Below are 24,528 nucleotides of genomic sequence, written 5' to 3' on the forward strand. Positions count from 1 at the left end.
CTACCAATTCCAATGAGCACCAGCTATCACTGCTAGTAGGCCATCTTGGGATGTGTGACACTGGAGCCATAGCCCTCCACCCTGCAGTTCCTTGCCAAAATGGATCACTCACAAAACAAACTGCTGGTAAAGACCCAATGATTTACAGGTGTATGCTGAGATTTCAGAAGAACCAACGTTCTCTCATTCTAAAATGCCTCCTTCACTTGGTAAATACCACCTCTACAACTAGAGACTGAGAAAATGAAGGATATATATTAGTAGCCATGAATCCAGTTGTTGTTTACCTTTAAAATAATGCAGGGAATCTTGCACTGAACAATTTGGCAAAATTAATGAATTTTATTTACAAATTTATGTCCCAAGATTACAACAGAGAACACTTTTAGTGAAATCCCATATTAACAAAATGCAGTGATTTATTTGTAATGGTATTAAAATGGAACAGACTGACAGTCTCTCTGGCTATGGTCAAGCAATTTCCCAGGAGCTGGAGATAAATGTGAAGATCCCATGTTGGTTGAAATAAGGCCTTCCAGTATTTTTCCTTGTAGTTTAATGGCTCTCTCCTTTCTTGCCTACCACCTAAGGGAAGAGAAAAGTCAAGTTAGCACTTGGGACTCTTTTGTTCAAACGATTAAGCCATCTTAATGTATTTTCCAACATGCATTTTAGTGCTGGTGGGGAGAGGATTTTTGTAAACCAGGGACGTGTGTCCCTCCAGATGCCGTTAGACTAACAACGTTCACCAACCCAGACTGGTTGAAGTCAACAACATCTCCAGGGCCACCGTCTCCCCATGCCTATTGTAAACCTAACTTAGCGAAGAATAGATGATCAAATGGGACAATTTTAAGTATTAATTCAACCAATAAGCATGGTCTTGTTCAAACAGTGACTGCAATACAATCACCACATATTCATGAGTTACCATACCAAAGTTGTACTAAGTTGGGGGGGGGGAAACGATCCAGGGAGCTTACCTACCCTTATGTTCATGTTTAGATGTTTACAGCTGAACAACCACCACTCAATGTCCTATTATGGGATGAAGCCCAGACATCATCACTGCAGGAAGAGTGGACTCTGATGCAAAGATACTGCAGTGTCACTATTTGCTTCCCAACAAGCCCATCAAGTTTCAGTGAACTGGAAATCTGTCCAGTCTGTAGCACACCCACAGAAACTGTGTCAATACTGACTAGATCTGCACAATGGTGTATCTGCACAATGAATTCTAGGACAGCAGAGTGGTATTTTAGTGTGAAAATGGTAGGGATGGCATTCGCTGCCACTCTCAGTCTGTAAACTCAGAAATGCGCCTTCTAACCATTCACAACATCTCTTACTGGTGGCAGACAGTGATCCAGTGCCCCTCTTCTTCCTTCTGGGAACTTAGGAAGCAGGACTGTGGCTGCTCAGCAGGAACAGAATCACTTTCTCTGCCTTTAAGCCTAAGCATACCTTCTTGGCAGAAAACCCCACTGAAATCATTTAGACTTGCTTCTGAGCACGCACTGATGGGAGCAGGTTGCACATTCAAAAGAAGTTCCACTTAAATCAGTAAGTTCTGCAAGGTACAGGTGCTTAGTACCACAATGCACACTAAGCAGACATGCCATCCATCTAGTATGATGTCTACCTACTAATCCATTTTCAAAAAAAACCTTTTTTTGGTGGTGGGGCAACAAAGTTACATTTTAAACCAAATTACAGATTTCTGCATAAGCAATGTACAAATACTTGGTCATCATGTTAAGACTAAAATAAATGTGGACTTTTGATCACCGTAGACTGTTTCAGCAGATCAGATCCTATTCAGAGCAGACTCAATGAAATTAATGAAGCTAAATTTGTCATGTCTATTAACTTCAATGGGTCTACTTTGAGTAGGAAAAGCACTGAAGACCACCCAAAGAAAACAAACCCTATTTCAGCTCTGTTCAACAGTAATCCTGATTCCATCTTCTATCTATTTAGAGGGAGACTAGTAAAACTACCCAACAGGTGTACTGCTAATGTTGATTTTTAACCCAATGAGCATCTACAAAGGCAATTTAAAAACAAACAAACTAGTATGGAAGTATTCTGACAATGACAGTATATATTTCAATAAACTCTGAAGTGCAACATCTAGCTATAATCCATCACTGGTATGTTCAAATGATAAGGATCTCAACTCTCACTTAAGAGCAGCCTTCCCCAGCCTGGTGACTGCCAGATCTTTTGGAATACAACTCCCATCAGTCCCAAGTCATCAAAACCAATGGTCAGGCATGATGGAATTTGTAGTCCACAACATCTGGAGACCACCAAGTTGGGGAAGGCTGGACAAGGCTAGCCTACTCTTGCAGGATAATGATTGTTCTATATAGTGGCATGCAGATATTGATTTTCAAAAGCAGAGGCTTTTCAAAAAAGCAGAGGCCAACATGGTATTAAAATTTCACAAAAAAATTGAGTGAAAAAACAAACCAACCAAGTTAAGATTTAATTAAGCATGTTATAAAAAGGCAAAACTAAACCAGACAAAGGTGTGAGAGAAATATTTATTCTTCAGTTGTGTTTAAAGCATGGTGCTCCAGTTTGGATTAAGTAGTTACAACCAGAAATTAGATTATGATGATGTTAGCAGAGGTGGACCAACCATTCAAATATATACACATATATATGCATCTATACCATTCAGAGGGGGAAATGATCAAATGCTCAAGTGGCCCATGTGTATTACCTGAAAAATTAAACATGTTGGCAATGATGTTTTGTTAGCATTTTTAGGATTGCCTAAAGAATCCCCATCTTTACAACAATGGCTTACAAGCATAAGACTAATAAAATAATTCAATACAATAAAGCAATGCCTCTTAAAGCGAGATACTTCGTTATTCTAGGCACACTTTTGGTTCTTACTGTGTACTTTGCATAAAACTGTAGGGAACAAATTTCAATCAGGCCCCTTAGTTTTGGGGGTAGGTGGTCTTTTGACTTTTTTTTTAAAAAAAGGATTAACAGGTTGTACTATTCAAAGTGGACAGATTTATGGCATTTGCAGCATAACCCTGTTCAATTTTGCCACAATCCATCCTTTAGTGGGGTGTTGTCATCAAGCCACAGAGCAGACTGGATTTCTAGGTGAAGAATGAAAAATGGCTGAAGAAAACTGAGGCACTCAGGGGAAGTACACTGCACTGTGTTCAGCAGGATTCTTTCAACAAGGATGTGGGACCGCTCTCCCTCATTAAGTTGATGGCAAAGTTGATAAAGCAGCGTTTATTATTATAGTACTCCAGCAGAGTGCCATCACCACTTCACTTTTGTTACCTTACTTGAATATGTCCACCACAGAGAAAATCATAAGCGTGATATTCAACTAACTCATCCTCTCAGCACAAGGATTTCCACTCACACAATGGGAGTGCCCCCTCTCCTCCCGCCATGCATGGCCAGTGCCATCCCCAAATCTGCGCCAGAAGTTTGGAGACTCTCTAGAACCGATTTAGGGGGTGTACGGGGGGGAAGTCCCACTGCACAAGTGGAAATCCTTGTGCTGATGGGATGCTTACGTAGTGCTATGTTAAAGAGAACCCTAACTCATGGAATAATTTTTGAGGTGGCAGCGTCAACTTTAGACAGATCCTCCCCTCAAAAGTCACACAACCAAGTGCTCTTGTGGAAAAAAAACATAGCAAACTATCACATTGTATTTTACAAAAACAGGACTATGAACTGGCTTTTGGCAGATTGAACAATGGGCCCCAATTACATAGGACTTAGGAACATATGACAGAAGTTGCCTTCAAGCCCCCATGACACAAGTGACAGAGCACATTGTCTGCATGCAGAGTCACAGTTTCAAAGCCTGGAAAGTCTCTGCACAATAGCTCTGAGAGCTGGTGCCACAGTTGACAATACTGGCCTAGAAGCAGCTTCATATAAGTTCCGAAATTAAATATTGTGAAATGCTATTAAAGGCAGTTCAGCCTTGAGATCAAAACCAGATCCTGCATTGAAGAGTCTTCAAAGAAGTGTGGGAGTTGGAAAACCCTATCAAGAAAGCTTTAGCTACAGGTCAACCAGCCTATGGTTGCAGTTGAGACTACAGGAGGTCTCTTCTGACTCTGTTACTCACAGTGAGGACAGATAAGTAGAGAACACAAAGATGCAGATATTTTGTCAGGTGAACCTTCGTAGCATCTAACAGCAGAATGAGATGGCTGGGGGGGGGAGCAAAAGAAGTATTTTTTTTTTAATGGTATGATTAAAACCAAAGAAGTCCATGGGAGAGAGAGAGAGTGAAAAAGAGAGGCCCAGGAAAGCTGACGCAGAGCAGGAAGTGATGGTGCCCCAAAGCAGTGGAAAGGAGGAGGGAGATGAGCAGAGGAAGAAGGGGGACAGGGGCAGTGGAAGGAAAGGCCATTTAAAAAACAGAAATCTTCTGCATTTTTATTTCTTTGGGCCAGGGAAATGCTGAAAAATAATAAAACAGAGTGTTACAATAAAGCAAAGGAAAAATGTAGCCAATGAACAGGAAGGAATGGAAGTGTCATGCCACAGAAAAGCTGGCTGTATCTCACATGCGTTTGTGCCCTGGATAGCCTCCCACCCAAGGGAAGCAGCAGGAGCCTTATTGCCCCTCGTTACATAGGCCTCACCTAATGCTCGACATTTTAATTAGCAAGAAATGGAAACAAACAAAAGAGAAACGGCAGGCCGTGTCAAGACATATTCTGACCTAAGGGCACAGACTGTTCTCTGTTTTCTTGCATGACAAACTAGATGTTAAGCCTGCAACATTTGCGCAAAACATGCAGCAAAGCATTCCCAAACTCCATTTAATATTATGGTAGCAAACGAAGAAAAACCAAGCTTCAAGCTGCTATTTATGTTTGACAAATCTTCCTAGCAAGTTTTAAGGAAAAGCTTAATATTAGATCTTTTCTTAATGAGTGCTACAGATTGTGATCACCGATTAACAAATGTGCAGGCCAGACAGAATGCAAACCTGTAAACGTCATCTATGGACATGTATACTATCCGTAGTGCCAGTTTTAAACATTAATTCATTGGGAACATTTGGTTCAAGCCAGCAGTTTGTAACTCAGCACTGGCCAGATACTATGGACTGTTGGGACTCAACAAGGTAACATCCTTGTTTCTGTAGTCTCAGGAAGGTAGTTGAAACATAGGTATGTCACATGTTCTATAGGTGAAGCTTTGATGCTACCAGCAGTACTTCTAAATATGACAAGGGCTATTGGGAGATTTAACCTGAATCTATTCAGTTAACTTACAGCAGCAAGATAATAAAAAACCCTAGCTGTTAACTTCAGATAGTATGGTTTAAGTTGTACTTCTAGTTGAATTTTAGTCTTCATTCTAATTAATGCAAAGGGGGAGCAGTTAGGATCATAACAGATGTAAGCAAGTGAAGTTATTCCGAGGGGGCAGAAGTGATAAGAGTCAGAATCCGCTGCTGGGAGAATGAGAAAAGGGCTGTGAAGTATTACAGCTTTCCTGCCATCCTGAATAATCTGGAAGTCAGAGACCATTCGTGAACAGAATATTAATGGTACAACAACAAGGCAGATCCTGCATTTTGAAGGGTCTTCCATACTCAATGTTGAACAAAGAATGATGCGGATCAAAACAACAGCATTTCTTTACACTAGAAGTGGGGAATTTTTTCAGCCTGAGGGGCACATTCCCTTCCAAAGGCCAGGGGCAAGGGGTGGGCCAGGCCAGAGGCAAAAGGGGTTGGTGCCATGGATGCAGCTAGGCTATAGTCCAACCATGCAGAAGCAAGAGGTTGGGAAACATGTAAACACACTTATCTCCATCTTCAAGGACACGTTTCACCCAGGCAAAAGTACTTGAGGAGGGCACAGAACCGGACTGGTGCGGAAGGGGCTTGGGGTAGGTTAGGGAGAGTTCAGATAGCTGGACAGAGGAGCCTGGAGAGCCACATTTGGCCCCTGGGCACTTCTGCTTTACATGCATCTCATGTTGCCAAGCTACTTTGATCTGGAACTCTATAGGCAATCCAGATCTCCTGTGTGTGGATGCTAAGCTGTATTATTTTAGTGTCACATATGTCTAGGCTGGAGGGGCAAATAGCAGCCTGGGAGCTCAGTCTGGCCTCCAGGGGCTTCTCACCTAGAGACCCCTATTACCAAAGGCGTTCCCTGCCCTTTATTTTTCACTCTAGATTCAGAGCTCTTTTACCTCCTCCTCTACCACAGCAGCATCAACAGCAACAGATGCTTGAGCAGTTCTCTGCTAGTTCTACCTTCCTTTGCAATAGCACCAGGCCTGCATCCTTATCACCACAGCTCTAGCTACCTCAGTTGCTGCTGCTGCCGCCATCCAGCAAAACAAGCCAGTCTAGGGCAAGTGTTTCCATAGGAGCAGAAGAGACATGCTCTCCTTTCAGATCTCTCTCCTTTCCATAGTTCCCATCCTGCCTTTAAAAATTTCAGGGTAACTTGCAAACCTTAACTTTAGAACTTCAATATTGGTTATATAACCATGGACAATCAATGGCTGAAGGGAAAAAATCCCTGTGTTGATTTGTCTTGCTTTATCTCATCATGTGCCCAAGGAAAACTACTGTTTGTTTATCTAAACAGATTTTTTCCACATATGTATTTATATGTATGTGTCTATCTTTAAAGAGTCTTTTACTTCTGCAGACATAGGGTCAATCCTATACACAATGCCTTGTGAATATATCCCATTGAACTCTATAGGACCTATTTCTGAGTAGACAAGCATAAAATATCAGTGTCAGTGATGTGATATAAATAATTCCACTGTTAATAGAATGACCTGATGGAAACAGGGCTCCTGTACCTTTAACAGATGCATAGAAGAAATAATTTTGCTTCTATAATTGCATGGCAAACTGAACCCAACAAAATTTCTTCTTTCTACACAATTATGAAAAGTACAGAATCCCTGTCTTCCATTGCATCTGGTTTCCTATTGGCTACCCAAAACTCTTATCATCTATGATTGCACTTTGTCCTACACAGTATCCTGAACCTCCAACGCTAACATATTTTCTTTACTTTTGCCCAGTATCTGAAAAAAACAAAACACCAAGCCTCTTCCTACGATTCTGACATGGGCATAGAATATTTACTGGGCAGATAAACATTTGTGAAGAGGGAAAACACACCAATAAATTCTTTAGAAGTCTCTGTGGACAACACACAACAACCAAAGTTCAACCTTGATCACTTTAGACAAATGATCAAGTTTTCTGCATGAGAGTTTCCTTAGCTCCAAACATTTCTGTAAAATCAAGAACACACCATGCATATTTGCAATACTTAAATGCACTTTTTAAGGCAGGGATTCCCCAAAATGCCTCTGTCGCTTGCTTGCTTCCCCTTCAAAAGATTAAGCCTCATCTAAAGGTTGATATATAGAGTATTCTGGCTAATTAACAAGGTCGGACCCAGGTTCCTTTGCCTTGCAACACTGTGCTACCCATCAACTATCTAAAAGGCAGTCTTATTGCCAGGCCGGTATTATTTATCACATCTGTAGCTTCACTCCACAAGTATCTCATGTCGTTCTGTATCCCAAGAGTGTCAGGTTCATTTTTTTTAAAAAAACCCCTCACATTTCTACCTTTTATAGCAGCCTCCTCAACCTGGTGAACTTTTGATCTATAACTCCCATCAGCCCCAGCAAACGTGGCCAATCGCCATTGGGAGTTGTAGTCCAAAATCTATGGAGGACACCAGATTGGGAAAGGCTCACAGAAAAAGCTTTGGCAAGCATGTGGTGAAGGTTGAGAAACTAGAGAGCGCCTAAGCGGGGCTTCCAGAGAGGAAAGGACTGACACGAATCACCGATTCTCTTCTCTCTCTTTCTCACTTGTTTTGCTGGATTCTTATACTCTGTTACCGCTGTCCAGCACAGCTTCTTATATTTTCCATTACAGCACTGGAAGCAGAATAACACGTACAGATGTGCTTTATACACAACACTAGTTTTCATATTTAGTTTGACCTCTGGGAGAAGAAAGCATGGCTCTGTCTACAGTACCATAGAAAAGGAGGATAGATGCCATTTTCTACAGTTGTCTTCTCTGCCTTATCTAACAAACTCTGGCTTCTCGGAGATAAAGCAACCATTTCTGGAAAACCCCGTCTTAAAAGTTCATTTGTCTTTAAAAGCTTTCTAAAGCAACTGCACATTTTTTGACACTTCACGAAAACCAGAGCAGAACAAATTATCCAAGACAAATCCCACACTTCATTGCAGTAAACAAAAAGGCTCCATCAGTTGTAGTGTGAATCTGAAGAACTCTGAAGAGTCAGAACTCACAACATATTACAGTTATGGGGAGCTTTTCAGCTAATCCTGTCACTTGCAGCCTTTAAAAATTGCAATCCAGTCTCTGATTCAAAAGACAGATTTGAACATACCCGCTTAAAGTCATTCATGTTTGTTGCTTGGACTGGTGTTCCAATAAATGTGAAATATGCAATTCTCGTCGTTTCCTCATCACCTTGATTGGACTGAACAAATAACTGAAATGAAAATATCAGTACTGAGTTACAATATTTGGGAGATCCAATAGCTGACAAAACAGTCAGTTTCTTAGAAGTTCAGGGAAAAGCAAAGGTAAGTCAGACAGGTCAAGTGTGTTGGTGGAAAATATTTAAGTTGTATGAAGTAAATTACAGGGCCCAAGTCCACAGCAGACCTTGAATGAGGGATCTAAAGGATGCCAGTTGGGGATTCAGTCTACACATCACCAACAAGTTCTGGCTGGGGGAGGGAGTTACGGCAGTATCTCACAAATCCACCTGTCAACTTGCTAAGGTCAAGTGCCCTCAGCCATCTGGCACGAAAGACACAGTAAATATGAGCTGTGCACCGGATTTGGCCGGATCCTGCATTCAGAACTGCTTAAAATCCTGATTAAAGAAATGGGGGCACGCCTCCTTCTCCCTACTCCCAACTGTGCAAGGCCCCCAATCGGTTCAGTCTGCACTGGCCCCAGACCCAGGCCGTTCCAAAGTTCTGGATCAAGCCGGGGTCTTGTGCACAGCCTTAGCAAACAATACCTTCTCAGTTACTTTCTTCAAGCCTCAATGCAAATGAAATCCTGCAAATTCTGACCTTCTCCACACCTCAGTGCAAATGAAATAAATCCCTGTCGCCCTCCCAACCCCTCTTCATATGTCAAAGAAGAAGTCGGGGAGGTCTTTGGGGGCAGGGACGAGTGACAAGCACAAACAGAAGCTGGCTATTAGCACAAAGTAACAAGCAGGTAGCATGGTAATAATCCAGACCTACAAATAAGCCTCTTGACAGCAATAGATAAAAATGGGTCACATGGTACTGCCAAAACCCTACAGATGTGACCGGATCAGCTTTGCTTACTAGTCTAAGAAACAAAAGGGACTCTATTACTCCTTGGAAAAGAGTGACTGTCACTTTCACTTTGCCCTTCCTCACTTTCAAGCTGTGTAGGAGGTAGGTCTGACAACAAGCCGAACTCCTCCGGTTTCCCATCCCTATCAGAGGCTGTATCTAAGAGGGTCCCAAAAACATTATCTGGGCTCCAATGGATTACAACAATGGTGAAGGTGGCCAAAATTCCTGGTAGAGTGTCCCTAAGATCTACCATTCTGAAGTGTCATACAATTACATTAACCAAGAATGAATTCAAAGCTTTATACTCACAGTTACACTGTTAACATTCTGAAACTTTACATAACGCAGCTGGATAATACTGTCTTCTTTGATATCATCTGGTGTTAACTCCAGGGCCTGAGTGGGTTCGCTTCTTTCTGCCTCTTCAAAATCCATTGATCGAGGGAGGTTGATAAACATTTTTACATACTTCGGACCTTGACCTGTGATAAAATATTTATTCTTTTTGACAACCTCAAAACATTATTTTATTGCAGGTGTATCTGATGATGCTTTGAAAGTTTTTCTGTGTACCAAAATTCTATAGATTCAAAAGACTTGAGACTAATCTCAAATCCTCAAGGCAAAGAACTCTATCAACAACTTAAATGGGGGTCCCATTTTACAATTGTACTTAGCTGATAAGAGCTGCACTTAAAAATACAGGCCAGCTGTCTCCCAACCTCCAGATGCTGTTGGACTCTCAACTCCCACCAGCATGGCCAATGATCAGGCATGATGGGGGTTGAAGTCCAACATCATCTGGAGGGCTCCAAGTTGGGAAAGTCTGCTGCAGGTTATCTATTAAATGTTTACTATTAAAATTTAGAGGAAACATTCAAAAGTTTGGTTCACCATAAGCAGACTAAAGCAGTAAAGTGCCTAAGGATAACACAATTCACTCCTAAACCAGAGAGAGGGTTGAAAAGATTTATGTAGACTCCATTCATATTTCTGTTGCTTAGGAGAGGGTGTATAGCCTGTTTGACTGATAGCTTCAGCGCAGAGCTCATGTCTTCATTTCAATATACGGACACCATCTTGTTAATATAGGTGCTATAGAAAAAAAATGTTACTAACACCCATCCAGTCTTCAGAATATTGAAGCTGAAAGACAGCTATGTGGACAAATGAGCTGACGAAAACCAAGAACACAGTGCATGGAGGGTTGTATCCAACTAAGTTCTTAGAGCAGCCCCAGTGAAATTAACGAACCTAAGGTAGGACTAGCACTGAATACAACCCATAATTGTGTAATTGTAAATTCTTGGAAGTATACCAATGGTCTCAAAACAGGAGCAGCCAGTTTGTTTTGCAAAATCATGTACCGTATGTAGTACATGTTCAGACATTTCCTTAGGCTTTGCCCTGCCACAAGATGCTGTGACAGCACTGTGTTTGACAGGCAGGTCCAGACTTCAAGGCTCAGAAACACACAGAACAGGGCCTAGGCAATGGACCTGCTGTTTCTGCTTTGTATTATTAAAACGAACAAGGGACTGAAAATAGCATCAGTGGGCAGCATGCATAGATGGCTTCTCCTGAAAGAGGAAATATTTTTACTCACCATTATCAGGCCCTTGAAATTTCATAGAATAAAGCTTGACAGGCTGATTAAAAGCTACCGTAATAAGCAGCTGTGGGGGAAGAAAAATGTTTTTTAAGAGGGATCTCAAATACACTGGCACACAGCATTATTGCACATGGGTTTAGAATGCTACTCTTTCCCAGATGGTCATAGCTAATTTAGACCCCAGAGATGTATTTTAAACATGCACACAAATGGGAGTATTATTCTATTCCAAACAACACTTTTGTCCTTTAACAGTATAATGTAATATTCTCTGGAACTCAAGATACCTGTTCATCACAGTCAGATTCCAGGTAGGTAGAATCTTTACGTAAACAGTTATCAAACCCGTGTTCGTCACTTTCGTTAAGGCATTCACAGCCAGCTTTATTAACAAATGGCATCAGATCCATCTAGAAGGAAGAGACAGAGACACAGATTACTTGGCTGGGCTGCATGTTTGTAAGACATTTACAGGGGGATAAGAGTGCAAAAACGGAGACGACACATTTCTCCACACAGAGTACTCAACCCTTTAACTTCGTATTTTATTCATGCTCTTGCACATATATTTATATTCAATCTATACAATCTATACTCTTCTTTTAGAATTCAGTGTCTGCAAGTGAAAATGCACAAATGCATGATCATGGAGGAAAGGGGAAGGATCAAAGATCTCCCAATGGAGGGCTGTAGAAAGTGGAGTCCCTCAAGGATCGGTATTGGGACCTGTACTTTTCAACTTGTTCATTAATGACCTAGAATTAGGAGTGAGCAGTGAAGTGGCCAAGTTTGCTGACGACACTAAATTGTTCAGGGTTGTTAAAACAAAAAGGGATTGCGAAGAGCTCCAAAAAGACCTCTCCAAACTGAGTGAATGGGCAGAAAAATGGCAAATGCAATTCAATATAAACAAGTGTAAAATTATGCATATTGGAGCAAAAAATCTTAATTTCACATATACGCTCATGGGGTCTGAACTGGCGGTGACCGACCAGGAGAGAGACCTCGGGGTTGTAGTGGACAGCACGATGAAAATGTCAACCCAGTGTGCGGCAGCTGTAAAAAAGGCAAATTCCATGCTAGCGATAATTAGGAAAGGTATTGAAAATAAAACAGCCGATATCATCATGCCGTTGTATAAATCTATGGTGCGGCCGCATTTGGAATACTGTGTACAGTTCTGGTCACCTCATCTCAAAAAGGATATTATAGAGTTGGAAAAGGTTCAGAAGAGGGCAACCAGAATGATCAAGGGGATGGAGCGACTCCCTTACGAGGAAAGGTTGCAGCATTTGGGGCTTTTTAGTTTAGAGAAAAGGCGGGTCAGAGGAGACATGATAGAAGTGTATAAAATTATGCATGGCATTGAGAAAGTGGATAGAGAAAAGTTCTTCTCCCTCTCTCATAATACTAGAACACGTGGACATTCAAAGAAGCTGAATGTTGGAAGATTCAGGACAGACAAAAGGAAGTACTTCTTTACTCAGCGCATAGTTAAACGATGGAATTTGCTCCCACAAGATGCAGTAATGGCCACCAGCTTGGACGGCTTTAAAAGAAGATTAGACAAATTCATGGAGGACAGGGCTATCAATGGCTACTAGCCGTGATGGCTGTGCTGTGCCACCCTAGTCAGAGGCAGCATGCTTCTGAAAACCAGTTGCCGGAAGCCTCAGGAGGGGAGAGTGTTCTTGCACTCGGGTCCTGCTTGCGGGCTTCCCCCAGGCACCTGGTTGGCCACTGTGAGAACAGGATGCTGGACTAGATGGGCCACTGGCCTGATCCAGCAGGCTCTTCTTATGTTCTTAGATTGGTTTTACTGCTAATATCACATATGCTAGAGCATCTTTGACTAATTCAACACCCTTCCTAACCCCTTAACAAAGTATAAGAAGTTTTGACGAATGTATCCCATCACTTAAAACAGCTTCACTCATAGTGGATTTTGTTGTTGTTGTTCACCTGAGAAATGTAGAAACATTTACATTTCTTCTCTTTCTTCCCTGCCTATTTTCTTCCTCTATTATCTCTTAGACTGTAAGCCAACCGTCCCAAATCCGGTACCCTCCACATACATTGGACAATTCTTCCCATCATCCTTGACTATTGGCCATGCTGATCGGAGCTGATGGGACTTGTAGTCCAAAACATCTGGAGGGCACCAGGTTGGGGAAGGCAGCTATAACCTGTTATTTTATATTGTAAGCTTCTTTTGAGTGCTTTGGCAGGAAGTCAGTTTATAAATGAAATAAATAATTTTTTTAAAAAAACCTAATTGAAAAGACAGCCCACCTATAATTCTGTAATCCTCCATTTGTTCTCTTCAGGGCAGTTTTGATAAGCTTTAGTTAGAACCAAGTGCCACATTAAAAGATGGTACTGGTTGCCTCTTGGGAAGTTAAAATTGCTATAACTGTACATGACGTTTACCTATTAGCATCACTATTTACATTCACACTAGACACAATGAACACAGTGGTACAGGCAACATTTGTAAATTTGAACTAGTGCAAATTCAAGTGGCCTGTATTCACGGGGGTTATTTACATAAAAAAAGATACAGCTGCAAAGGTAAACTGAGTTGTATTTGCATTACAGGGACTGTGTCTATTTAGCTGTGAATTTAAAGTACTTAACATCTCAAAAGACACACATTTTTGTATTTAACATAATTCTAGGTTAGCACATACAGCTTCCCAGCAAAGTCTAATAGATTGCATTTGTTAATATTGAAAGCAAACCTTCGTGACACTTCAGCAGTGGAGAGTGCGCCTATCGAGCTTGCAAACTGTTAAGGCATTCTGGCACTTAGCTGAAATATTAAATAATGTACTCTGCCAGGGGTTGTATTAATATTTTGGGCAGGATTCAAAAGCTGACCCCTTTTAAGTGGAACATTATATCAAATGCTGCTCAGAAACTGTCATGAAGATGACAGCTCCAGTTGGGTGTTTTGTCACATTAAGGTTCTCATTTACATGTGCGTGTCACTCCAGCTGTCAGATAAATCCCTGATTTGCAACATTCAGGAGCCTAAGGTAAAACTTCGACAAGGAAAAGATGGTAAAAAAGCATCTGCCAAAAGCAATTTTCTCTTAAGCCAAGACAAAACCTTGAAGGTGGTGTCTGACAACAAGATGCTTAGAAATTCTGCTCTCAAGGCTTCAAGATGTGGACTAAAAGTTTTTAAATCTCCCCAGCCCCTCACCCCATCACCAAAACAACTCTTCTGCTTAGTGTAACATCTTGCCCTGATGAAAGATTCTGGGGAACTCGAAAGTGTGCATGCTATTTTGTAACATTTTGGTCGGTCCTCATAAAGACTGTGAATTTTAGAGAGGTTTTTCCCCCTTAAACTATCATTTTGACTTTTTATGTGCCTTTGAGAAAACCTTTTTTAGCCATTCAGGGTAGAATCTATAACAAAATGTAAATGTACTGCCTTCAAGTCAATTCCGACTTTTGGCGACCTTATGAATGGGGTTTTCATGAGGCTGAGAGGCAGTGACTGGCCCAAGGTCACCCAGTGAGCTTCATGACTATGTGGGGATTCGAACCCTAGTCTCCCAGGTCGTAGTCAAACACGTTAACCACTACACCACACTGGCTCAAGGGAACATGATTTTCTACCACTTGAAGAGGGATTTTGCAATTTGAGGACTACATGGCCTTCAGCCGCTAGGCAACATTACACAATTTAGTGCCCTTTTCGGAACCTTTTCCATCTCTTCAATATCTTTCTTGAGGTGCGGCAACCAGAACTGTACACAGTATTCCACGTGCGGCTGCACCACAGATTCACCTAACAGTATGATGATATTGGCAGTTTTATTTTCAATACCTTAATGATTCCTAGCATAGAATTCATATTCTTCACAGCTGCTGCACAGTGGGTCAATATCATTACTGAGATATTCACTACAACCCCAAGATCTCTTTTCTGTTCCAACCACCCTCAGTTTGAGTATGCCCTACCAAGAGACTCTTACTAAAAAGGTTAGAAAATCTACCTAAACTAGATGCTAATCCAGGGATAACCAACATGTAGGCCAAAACATATGAAGGGCACTGACTCTCATCAGATCAGCCACCTGCACCTGGTCAATGGTCAGAGATGAAGGGAGTTGTAGCCATCAACATGTGGAGGGTATCACATTGGCTAGCCCTATAGCTACTGTTCCCCCCCCCCATCCATTTGGGAACAGGAGAAAAAACACTGGCTTTTTTAAACACATCTTCGCATCTTGAGTCCCAGATCCAATGAGCAATCTGGAAGCGTGAATGAAGCACAACTACTGTGTTTATTTTAGTTATTAGAACAGAAATAAAAGGAGACTCTGGAAGCTGCCAAATCAAAAGCATCTCCCAAGAATTCCAAGAGGATGCAGTTTTGTAACTCTCTATTTATTTTATTTAAAATATTTCTACCCTGCCCTTCTACCCTGTAATAGGGCGCTTAGGGTGGCTTACAAAAATAAAATCAAACACGTACATAATAAAATTGTAAACAATAAAATCACAAAACATTAAAATAAATTAAAAGACATAAAATACAACACACACACACACATATATAGGGAGTGGTACTAAAGGGGACTACAAGGGTCAAATTTAACATAGAAGGCATAAAATTATAAAATCAGTGTCAGGCTCTACCTTCAGTCCCTCCCAAAGGCTCTCCGGAATGAGATCATTTTCAGAAGTCTCCGGAAAACCATCAGGGAGGGAGCAGAGCAGACTTCTTGGGATAGGGTGTTCCAAAGCTTGGGAGCCACAGCTGAAAAAGCTCCCTCCCGTGTGCCTGTCAGGCTAACGTCTTTCACTCCAGGCACGCAGAGGAGACCAGAGGCAGATGATCTTAAATCCCGGGCAGGTACATATGGGCGTAAGCGGTCCCTCTACCTTCTCCCTCCTCTTGTTTACCTTCACCACATTCAGCTTCCACAGAAAGGAAAGGCAGCCCGTACTAACTAGCACTTTCCGGCTGACCCATTAGACAGTTGAAAATCCTTTTCCCCCTGTCTCTCCCTCATAGCTGCACACAGAATAAGCACTCTCGAGCTGTATCCTGCCCCAAACTAGCAACAGGTCTCTCCTTCCTCCCCAATCCGACCTGCTCCTTTCCCTTCGTGCTGGAGCTGCACATCTGCAAACACACCCGTATGTTAACTAGCGGATGTAGTGACAGAGTATCAGTAACCAACTTCACAGATCTGTTGTGAGCATGAACTATAAAGACTGTGCATATTCAGTAACAGGAGCAACAAGAATAGAGCTCAAGGGAAAAAATGGGATTTTAAAAAAATATCGTAATTAATTTGGGCCTGGATTCAAAATGTCCTCTTGACTGTCACATGTATGAAGACATCCTTCCCTCATACTGCAACAGAGGCTGCTCTTGAAAATTTAAAAAAACAAAAATTGAAGCTTTTTGGGGGGAAGCAAGGAAGGGCTGCAGTGGAAAGGAGGGGCTCAGCAGCCCTACAGAATGAGAAGGAGCTCTTGCACGTGCATGGAAATTCCATCCTGATCCTACTTTGGAATACATTTTTTTGCTGCTATGTAAGTATAATCCTTTAGAATAATTTTCACATAAAATGTACATACGTATCCTTTCGGAATATCAGTATCCTCATTATTTCCAGGATCGTTTTCTAGGTGCTGTTTTATCTTCTCTTCTAATCCAACAGCGTCAGCACCTTGATACTGGTCGATTCGCACTTTGTTGCGGAAGAAAAGAAAAGTCGGGGTTGCTGATATATTATTGGTTGCAGCTGTTCCCTGCCATTTTAGAAGTCAACAGTTAGCAATGTGTAGCAAGATTAATAGTTTCAAAATAAGTACTACCCATCCCAAGTTACCCATATAAACCTTAGCAACTTCATGTCTGCTTACATCCAGAAATAGCGTCCACTGGTGAACAACCTAGAATTTAATATTTCCAATACAGAAAAATGTCTGCATGGCAATTGTAAAACTCTTTACATGAAATGGGATAAAGGCTACCATAAATGTAGTTGTTAGTGGCACTGTATTTCTATAGTTGTTTCTCATGGTATATCTGTAAAAGACACTGGCACATTTGCTCAATTCAGAAATCATACCAAACTGTACTTGAGGAAGCCTGATTTTGCTAACTATGGTTTGATGAGATATCTGAATTGACAAACCCTAGTTATGATTACTGCTCAACTTCCAGGGGTGGCGGCATCATAAGGATGGGAGTGAATGGACCATTGGTCTCACCTGAAGGGTGATTTTCCTATGAGGACGGACATCACAACGGGTTTTAGCTCCACCTATCGTGCGAAGGCAAGAATGTCTTTGAAGTCAAGACTAGGGGCGTCAGGCCCCTCCCACTCTCCAGCGAGTCTAAGGAGAGATATCTAAAAATACAAGAACAAGGCCAACAGGCCTGGTAGCAGGAAAATAACACAATAGTACCATGCATAGTAACATGACTCCAACATAGCGGTATAACAGAACTAGAAGTCTTGACTTCACTTTTAAATTTAAATATAATAGCGTAACAGTAATATAGAACACATAAGAAAATATATAGTCATCCTCCAACTGGGAGGGTCGTGATGTCCGTCCTCATAGGAAAATCACCCTTCAGGTGAGACCAATGGTCCATTTTCCCTATGAGTCCGGCCATCACAACGGGATGTACCCCAGCAGCCCAAACAGGGAGGGACCACCCACATGTTAATCGTCATTAAGAACCTGTTGCAACACTCGTCTGCCAAAAAGAAGCGTCAGCAGAGGCATAGCGATCAATTTTATAATGCCTTATAAACAAGTGTGGGGTAGACCAGACTGCAGCCCTACAAATATCGGCAACAGGAGCATTAGTGGCAAAAGCAGCCGAAGTGGCAGCTGACCTGGTAGAATGAGCCGTTATACTAGCTGGAACTGACAGCTTCAGAGACTCATATGCTAAAGTAATACATGCCCTTAACCAACGGGATAAGGTAGGATTGGAAACTTTAAGCCCCATAGACCTTGGATGAAAGGATACAAACAGAGACTCAGTTCGTCGTATATCCTGGGTCCTAGACAGGTAGGTCTTGAGAGCCCTCCGGACATCCAACGAATGCCAAGCCTTCTCGAGAGGATGGGTAGGATTTGGGCAAAAGGAAGGCAAAACAATGTCCTGGTTGCAATGGAACACTGAATCAACCTTGGGACGGAAGGAAGGTTCAGTTTTCAGTACAACAGAGTCCTTATGGAAGACGCAGAGATGGCGAGCGGAAGACAATGCGCCCAACTCCGAAACTCGTCTAGCAGATGTGATTGCGATCAGGAACAAGACCTTGAAGGACAGTATACGAAGAGGCACAGTCCTGATGGGTTCAAACGGAGGACGTTGCAAAGCCTGCAGAACCTTCGGCAAACTCCATGAGGGAAACCGATGGACAACAGCCGGAGAGCGTAGGGCGACTCCTCTCGAAAAACGTTTGATGAACGGATGTGAGGAAATATGATCTCCAGGAGAGGACACTGAGAGAATGGACGACAGAGTGGACGCATGTCGACATAGAGTGTTGGGTCGAAGTCCCATCATAAAGCCGCTATGGAGAAATTGGAGCACCTGATGCACAATGGCCTGGGATGGATCATGGTGGTGGGACTGACACCACTTGGAGAAAGCCCCCCAGGTATGTTGATAAATACGGGTGGTAGATGGTCTTCTTGAGGCCAAAATAATATCAATCACAGCGTCAGACAGTCCAGCTGACCTCAAATGTCCCCGTTCAAACGCCACGCTGTTAGATTGAACCAAGTAGGGTCCTGGTGCAGTACTGGACCCTGGGATAGAAGGTCTGGCCTTACTGGAAGTGTCCAAGGATCCATCATTGACATTGCCAGAAGATCTGAAAACCACGGTCGGCGTGGCCAAAATGGTGCTATCAGAACCAGCTGTACCCTTTCGGTTCGCGCCTTCCTCAAGGTTTTGGCTAACAATGGTATGGGAGGAAAGGCGTACAATAGACCGTCTGGCCACGGTGTTGTCAGAGCATCCACTGCTTCTGCTGTTGAGTCCAGGTATCAGGCAAAGTACCTGGGAAGCTGGCAATTGCGACTGGAGGCAAACAGGTCGACTGAGAGGGCGCCGAACCGACACTGGAGACGATGGAAAATGGCTGGATGAAGTTTCCATTCTCCCGGAAAGACCTGTTGTCTGCTGAGCCAGTCTGCTGTCACATTCCAAATCCCTCTGAGGTGCTCTGCTTTCAGGGATTGTAGATGTTGTTCTGCCCAGACAAAGATGAGGGAGGCTAAGTCCTGCAGAGGACGAGACCTGGTGCCCCCCTGTCTGTTCAAATGTGATTTTACACACGTGTTGTCTGTTCGAATGAGCACATGATGCAAAGGGAACAGAGACTGAAAATGACATAGAGCTAAGTGGACCGCCTTTAGTTCCAGCCAGTTGATGCTTTGGGATTGCTCTGTGTTGGACCAAACCCCCTGAACGTACTGGGAGTTGCAGTGGGCTCCCCAACCTATGAGGCTGGCATCTGTGGTTACAACGGTTCTGCGGGGTTCTCTGAACGACGTGCCCTTGGAGAGGTGTTGAACCTTGGTCCACCAGCGGAAGGAGAGGCGCAGTGCGGGGCTCAAGCGAACTTTGCGATGGTTGGAGCTGGCAATGTCTTTTTGAAAAGGCAACAGAATCCATTGAAGGGGCCGAGTGTGGGCTCGAGCCCATGGCACAATGTGGATTGTAGATATAAACATCCTGAGCGCTCTGGCGAGAAGCATGACGTCTGCGGATGTTTGTTGCATCAGGGACCTTGCGATGCTTGTGATGGCAGTGATGCGATCTGGAGCCAAGAAGACCATTGCCTGCAGGGTGTCCAACATTGCCCCTAGATGTAGTAGGCATTGGGTTGGTTGGAGATGGCTTTTGTCGAAGTTGACAAGCCAGCCGTAGGCTTGCAAAACATTGAGGGTGATCATTAAATGATGATGAGCCAGTTCCTCCGACTTGGCCCGTATTAGCAAATCATCCAAATATGGGTAGATATGAACCCCTTGGGTCCGGAGGTAAGCCACTAGGATGAGTAGCACCTTGGTAAACACTCTTGGAGCAGAGGAGAGGCTGAATGGCATCGCTCTATATTGAAAATGCTGGTGGCCAAAAGCAAACCGAAGAAACTTCCTGTGGGCTATGCAAATGGGCACATGGAGATACGCTTCCTTAAGGTCGATAGAAGCCAGGAAGTCTCCTTCATGCAGACTCTCCGTAATGGAGTGGAGTGATTCCATTTTGAACCTGCGATATGTTACAAAACGGTTGACAAACTTGAGGTCCAATACCGCCCTCCATGATAAATCTCGTTTTGGCACAGCAAATAGGAGGGAGTACACCCCTTCCGACCTCTCAGTTGTGGGAACTGGCTCTATCGCTGCTATGTCCAAGAGGTGGTGTATAGCTGTCTGCATAATGTTGTGCCTGGCTGGTGCCCTTGGGCAAGGAGACGGGTGGAATCTGTCTGGTGGGGTTGCCCAGAACTCTATGGTATAACCATAACTGAAAAGGTCCCTGATCCAGGAGACCTTAGTAAGGCGCAGCCATCGACCTCCAAAATTAAGTAATCTGCCACCTATGGGGATGGCGTTAAGACTACTTGCGTAGGCGAGGGCCTCCCTTATATGAGGACGATGAGTTGCCCCTGCGCCCTTGGTACTGACCTCTGCCCTGGAAGCGTCGGTTCCAGGAGCCCCTGAATGCGTTGGGGTCATAGGGTCTGAAGTCGCGGCCTCGTCCTCCTGGCCGCGTTCCTCGAAAGGGCTGGTTAAAACGGAAGGAAGGGAATCGCCTGAAAGGCCTGTGGTCGCTGTTCTTGACTGTGGCCAGAACCGGTTTGTGGGCATCTTTTGGATCAACCAGCACTGCCTTTAGAGCTTCCTCGCCGAAGAGTAGAGATCCGGAGTAAGGAGCCCTGGACAGATTCAATCTAGCCGCTGAATCAGCTTGCCAGTGGCAAAGCCAGAGGGTGCGACGAGCGACTATTTGAGTCGTCATGGCTCGTGCCCCTAATTGAGTGGCATCCAAAGTGGCATCGGCCACAAAAGCTGCTGTCTTACGCAATTTCAATAGTGCTCTTCTGAGGGTGACAGGATCAGGGTTAGCATCCTCTAGAAGGTCATCCAGCCACATCATAGATGCTCTGGAGAAGATGGAGGCTGAAGCGGAGGCACGCATGGCTAGGGCAGTGGCCTCGTGATTCTTGCGGAGGGCGAAGTCTATTTGTCGCTCAGTAGTGTCTTTTAGGTGGGATTCCCCTTCCCTGGGCAAAAGCGATCGTGAAACGAGGCGAGCGATTGGTTCATCTATGCCAGGGACATCTAACTTGGTGGCAAAGTCCGGGGCTAGGGCGTAAAGTCTGTCAGCCAGGTTCTTGAAGCGCCGAGCTTTGAGTGGATGGGCCCATTCTTCAGAGGCTAATTTGGTAATTAGGTCCGGCACCGGGATGTAGTGTTCAGTAGGTGCAGGGGATTTGAGGACCTTGGCCCCTTTGATAGTTGGGGCGGGCGAAGTTGAAGGCGCAGTCTGGAGACCAAGGGTATTAACTACCCTGCGTGCTAGCGGCTGATAGTCTGAGGTATTAAACAAGCGATACGATGTATCCTCCTCATGATCTGAATAGTCGCTCCAGTCGTCTCCTTCAACATGGTCAGTGAAAGTTGACTCCTCCGCATACGAGGCTTCGTCCGTACATCTGCCTCTGGCTACATCAAAGGGATCTGGTGAACCGGAAGAATGAGCTTCATGGCATGCACGTTGGACCATGTTAAGTGGAGGTATGGCAGGAACTTGTGGTAGTGACTGCATTTGGGTAAAAAATGCCAGCATGGCTTGAAGTTGGGAGAGGAAATCAGGAGACAGCTGCAGACCAGATGTGGCAGATGTATGTGCCTGAGGAACTATTGGAACAGATGTTTGGGGCGGTAAAACGGAGGGAGGTTCGTTAGGCGAACACGGGGGAAAGCCAACAAACTCTTCCTCGTCAGAGGCAGCAGCAGGGGAATGGAGAATATCACTTATGTGTTCCTGTGCTGTGGTGGTGGTTGGCACAGAGGCATAACGTGGGCGCTTTGGTTTACTATGGCTGGAAAGATGTTTTGTCTTAGCCAGTGCTTTGGTATGTCTGGTCTTAGTCGTGTTAGGATGTTGTGGCTTGGCTGATTGTGGCATGCCTGGCTGATCTGGCACCATATGGGTTGATGGCGACATGCCTGGCTGTTCTGCCATCTTATATTAACTTGGGTGCAGTACACTGCCACGGAGGGGGCAGAATGTAAAGACCCAAACTGGCACAGCATACTACCACGGAGGGGGTAGGATACACTGGCAGATGGCGAAGTGCACTTCCACAGAGGGGGCAGAATGCACTGAGGTATCAGCGTTAATGTAATATAGGCTGTTTTAGAGTTGGTACACTCAGATTAGTGCTGTAGGCTGGGTTTCAGGTTTGGTTCACGACCTCAGAGGGGGCAGGACCAATATAAATCAGATTTAGTACAAATCAGCCACGAAGAGTAAAGCTCCAGCCTTGATAATACAATCCAGCCACTAGGATTAAATCTCCAGCCTTGAAAATACAATCCAGCCACTAGGATTAAAGCTCCAGCCTTGATAAAATAATCCAGCCCACTAGGATTGGAGCTCCAGCCTTGATAATATAATCCAGCCACTAGGATTACAGCCACAGTAAAATTGTGTGTAAATCAGCCCTGTGTAAGTCTGTCTGCAGCACGTATACAACACACATACGGATAGATAGCCTGCAGGGGAGGTATCCGATGGTTAATAAGGGTAACAAAAAGGGCGGGAAATTTGAATTCAAAAAATGGCACCCAGAAAAGAAAGAGCGGGAAAAAATGAACAAATTGGCGGAGAGAGAAGGGGCAATGGCGGCCGTCTGGAAACGAACTGGGGAAGGGCTGCCCCGCACAGTCTCGCCGGAGGAGCCGCAGGGCCGATAGCCGTACTAGCGGCTCTAAAAAACCCCAAGGAGGAAGCAGGCAGGAGGGGAAAGGCAGCCGCCGCCGCCGTCTGCAAAGCTCTTCGCGGTGGGAAAATTAAAGCCACGGAGCGAGGGTTGAGCTCAAGTAAAGGCGCTAATGAGAGATCCGCAGTCGCCGGCTTCAGGGGGCGAGACCGGACCCGGGCAGGCTAAACAAGGTGACGGGGTAACGCCGGGAGCCACAGCCGCAAGCTCCCGCTGAGATCAGAAGAACCGCAGCCGCGGTTTTTCTGAGATCGTCACGGAGCGCGGCTAAATGCAGCCCAGAAAGGCAAGCCGCTAGCAGCCGCAAGCTCCCGAGGGAAGCGGCAGAGCCCAGGAGAAGAAGAAAAGCTTTAAAAAAGGGACGAAAGAACGAAGAGAATCCGCAGCCGCGGTCTCTCTAAGAGCTGGGGAGTAATCCAACAGAGGAAATAAACTGCCCAGGTAAGGGAAAAAGTTCCCCAAGAAAAGTCCCCAGAAATCGGATAAGCAGTAAACGCAGTTAAGCACAAGACGGAGGGGAGGAGGACACTTGGGAGACACACAAGAAACAATACCTCCGCACCCTGTCGAACAAACACACAAAGAAACACCAAAAAAGAACTTAGCTAGATGCTACGCTATATAGATCTCAATCTTGTTCGTACGAAGGCAAGAATGAACTGGAGAGTGGGAGGGGCCTGACGCCCCTAGTCTTGACTTCAAAGACATTCTTGCCTTCGCACGATAGGTGGAGCTAAAACCCGTTGTGATGGCCGGACTCATAGGGAAAACATATGGATCCTAGTGGTGAGAAAGTAAAGCAGAAGAGCAGCTCCAACATATGGTTTACCTGTTGTACATTTGGAAGCTCAAACCATGAATTGTTTGAGCCACTGGGTTGGTTCAGAAATAATGACGTCAACTTAATAAACCATGGTTTATTAACCAAAAAAAGTATTATGCCCACATGCTCCTCTTGTTGTGTGCTGGTTTCAGCACTTGTGTTGTAGTTTATGTTAAACTAGTTTTTCCATCTGAACTGGGAAACTGTTTTAATCTCAGAGTACAAATTGCAATATGAAACCAGATTGAGCAAACGATGATAGAAACACTGAAGCTAATGTGCAAGGGAGGAACAATGGGAAGCGTGCACGTACAACCCTAATTCTTAATAAACCATGATTTACTAAGCCGTGTTTGCCACATCTGAATGGGCCAACTGGGTGGTATTGCAGCAGTTTCTAAAGATCTGTGAAAAGGCTGATAGCAGGAGTCATGCATTCACTTAGGAAGAAGATATCTGAAAGACAAACACTGTGAAAATCTCTCTGAATGTTGAATGCTTTCTCCTGCAGAAGTAAAATGTATTCTATACTGACACTATCTTTCGATGTATCTTCAGATATGGGCACAATTCCCATATGTGTGATCTTGTCTTACACATAAGGCGAGACGGATGTTTAAACTTGTACACATGTTCAGTGAAGGACCATTAAAGCCAGCTTTATTCTGCATAAC

At 43.9% G+C, this 24,528-nt stretch overlaps 1 protein-coding gene across 1 annotated transcript in view; it reads right to left on the reverse strand.

Moving 5' to 3' along the window:
• Positions 1–322: 322 nt before the first annotated feature.
• The window catches only part of TXNL1 (thioredoxin like 1), a 37,700-nt gene continuing 13,494 nt past the window's right edge, over positions 323–24,528 (reverse strand). Inside the window, exons 3-8 of the mRNA XM_061615116.1 lie at positions 16,616–16,789; positions 11,296–11,418; positions 11,003–11,072; positions 9,706–9,878; positions 8,439–8,543; positions 323–585 (exon numbers count right to left, since the gene is read on the reverse strand). Of these exons, the coding sequence (XP_061471100.1) occupies positions 556–585; positions 8,439–8,543; positions 9,706–9,878; positions 11,003–11,072; positions 11,296–11,418; positions 16,616–16,789 (675 nt within the window). The 3' untranslated portion in view covers positions 323–555. The remainder of the gene's footprint in view (positions 586–8,438; positions 8,544–9,705; positions 9,879–11,002; positions 11,073–11,295; positions 11,419–16,615; positions 16,790–24,528) is intronic.

Source organism: Rhineura floridana, chromosome 1, assembly GCF_030035675.1.
Source record: "Rhineura floridana isolate rRhiFlo1 chromosome 1, rRhiFlo1.hap2, whole genome shotgun sequence".
Classification (NCBI taxonomy): domain Eukaryota; kingdom Metazoa; phylum Chordata; class Lepidosauria; order Squamata; family Rhineuridae; genus Rhineura; species Rhineura floridana.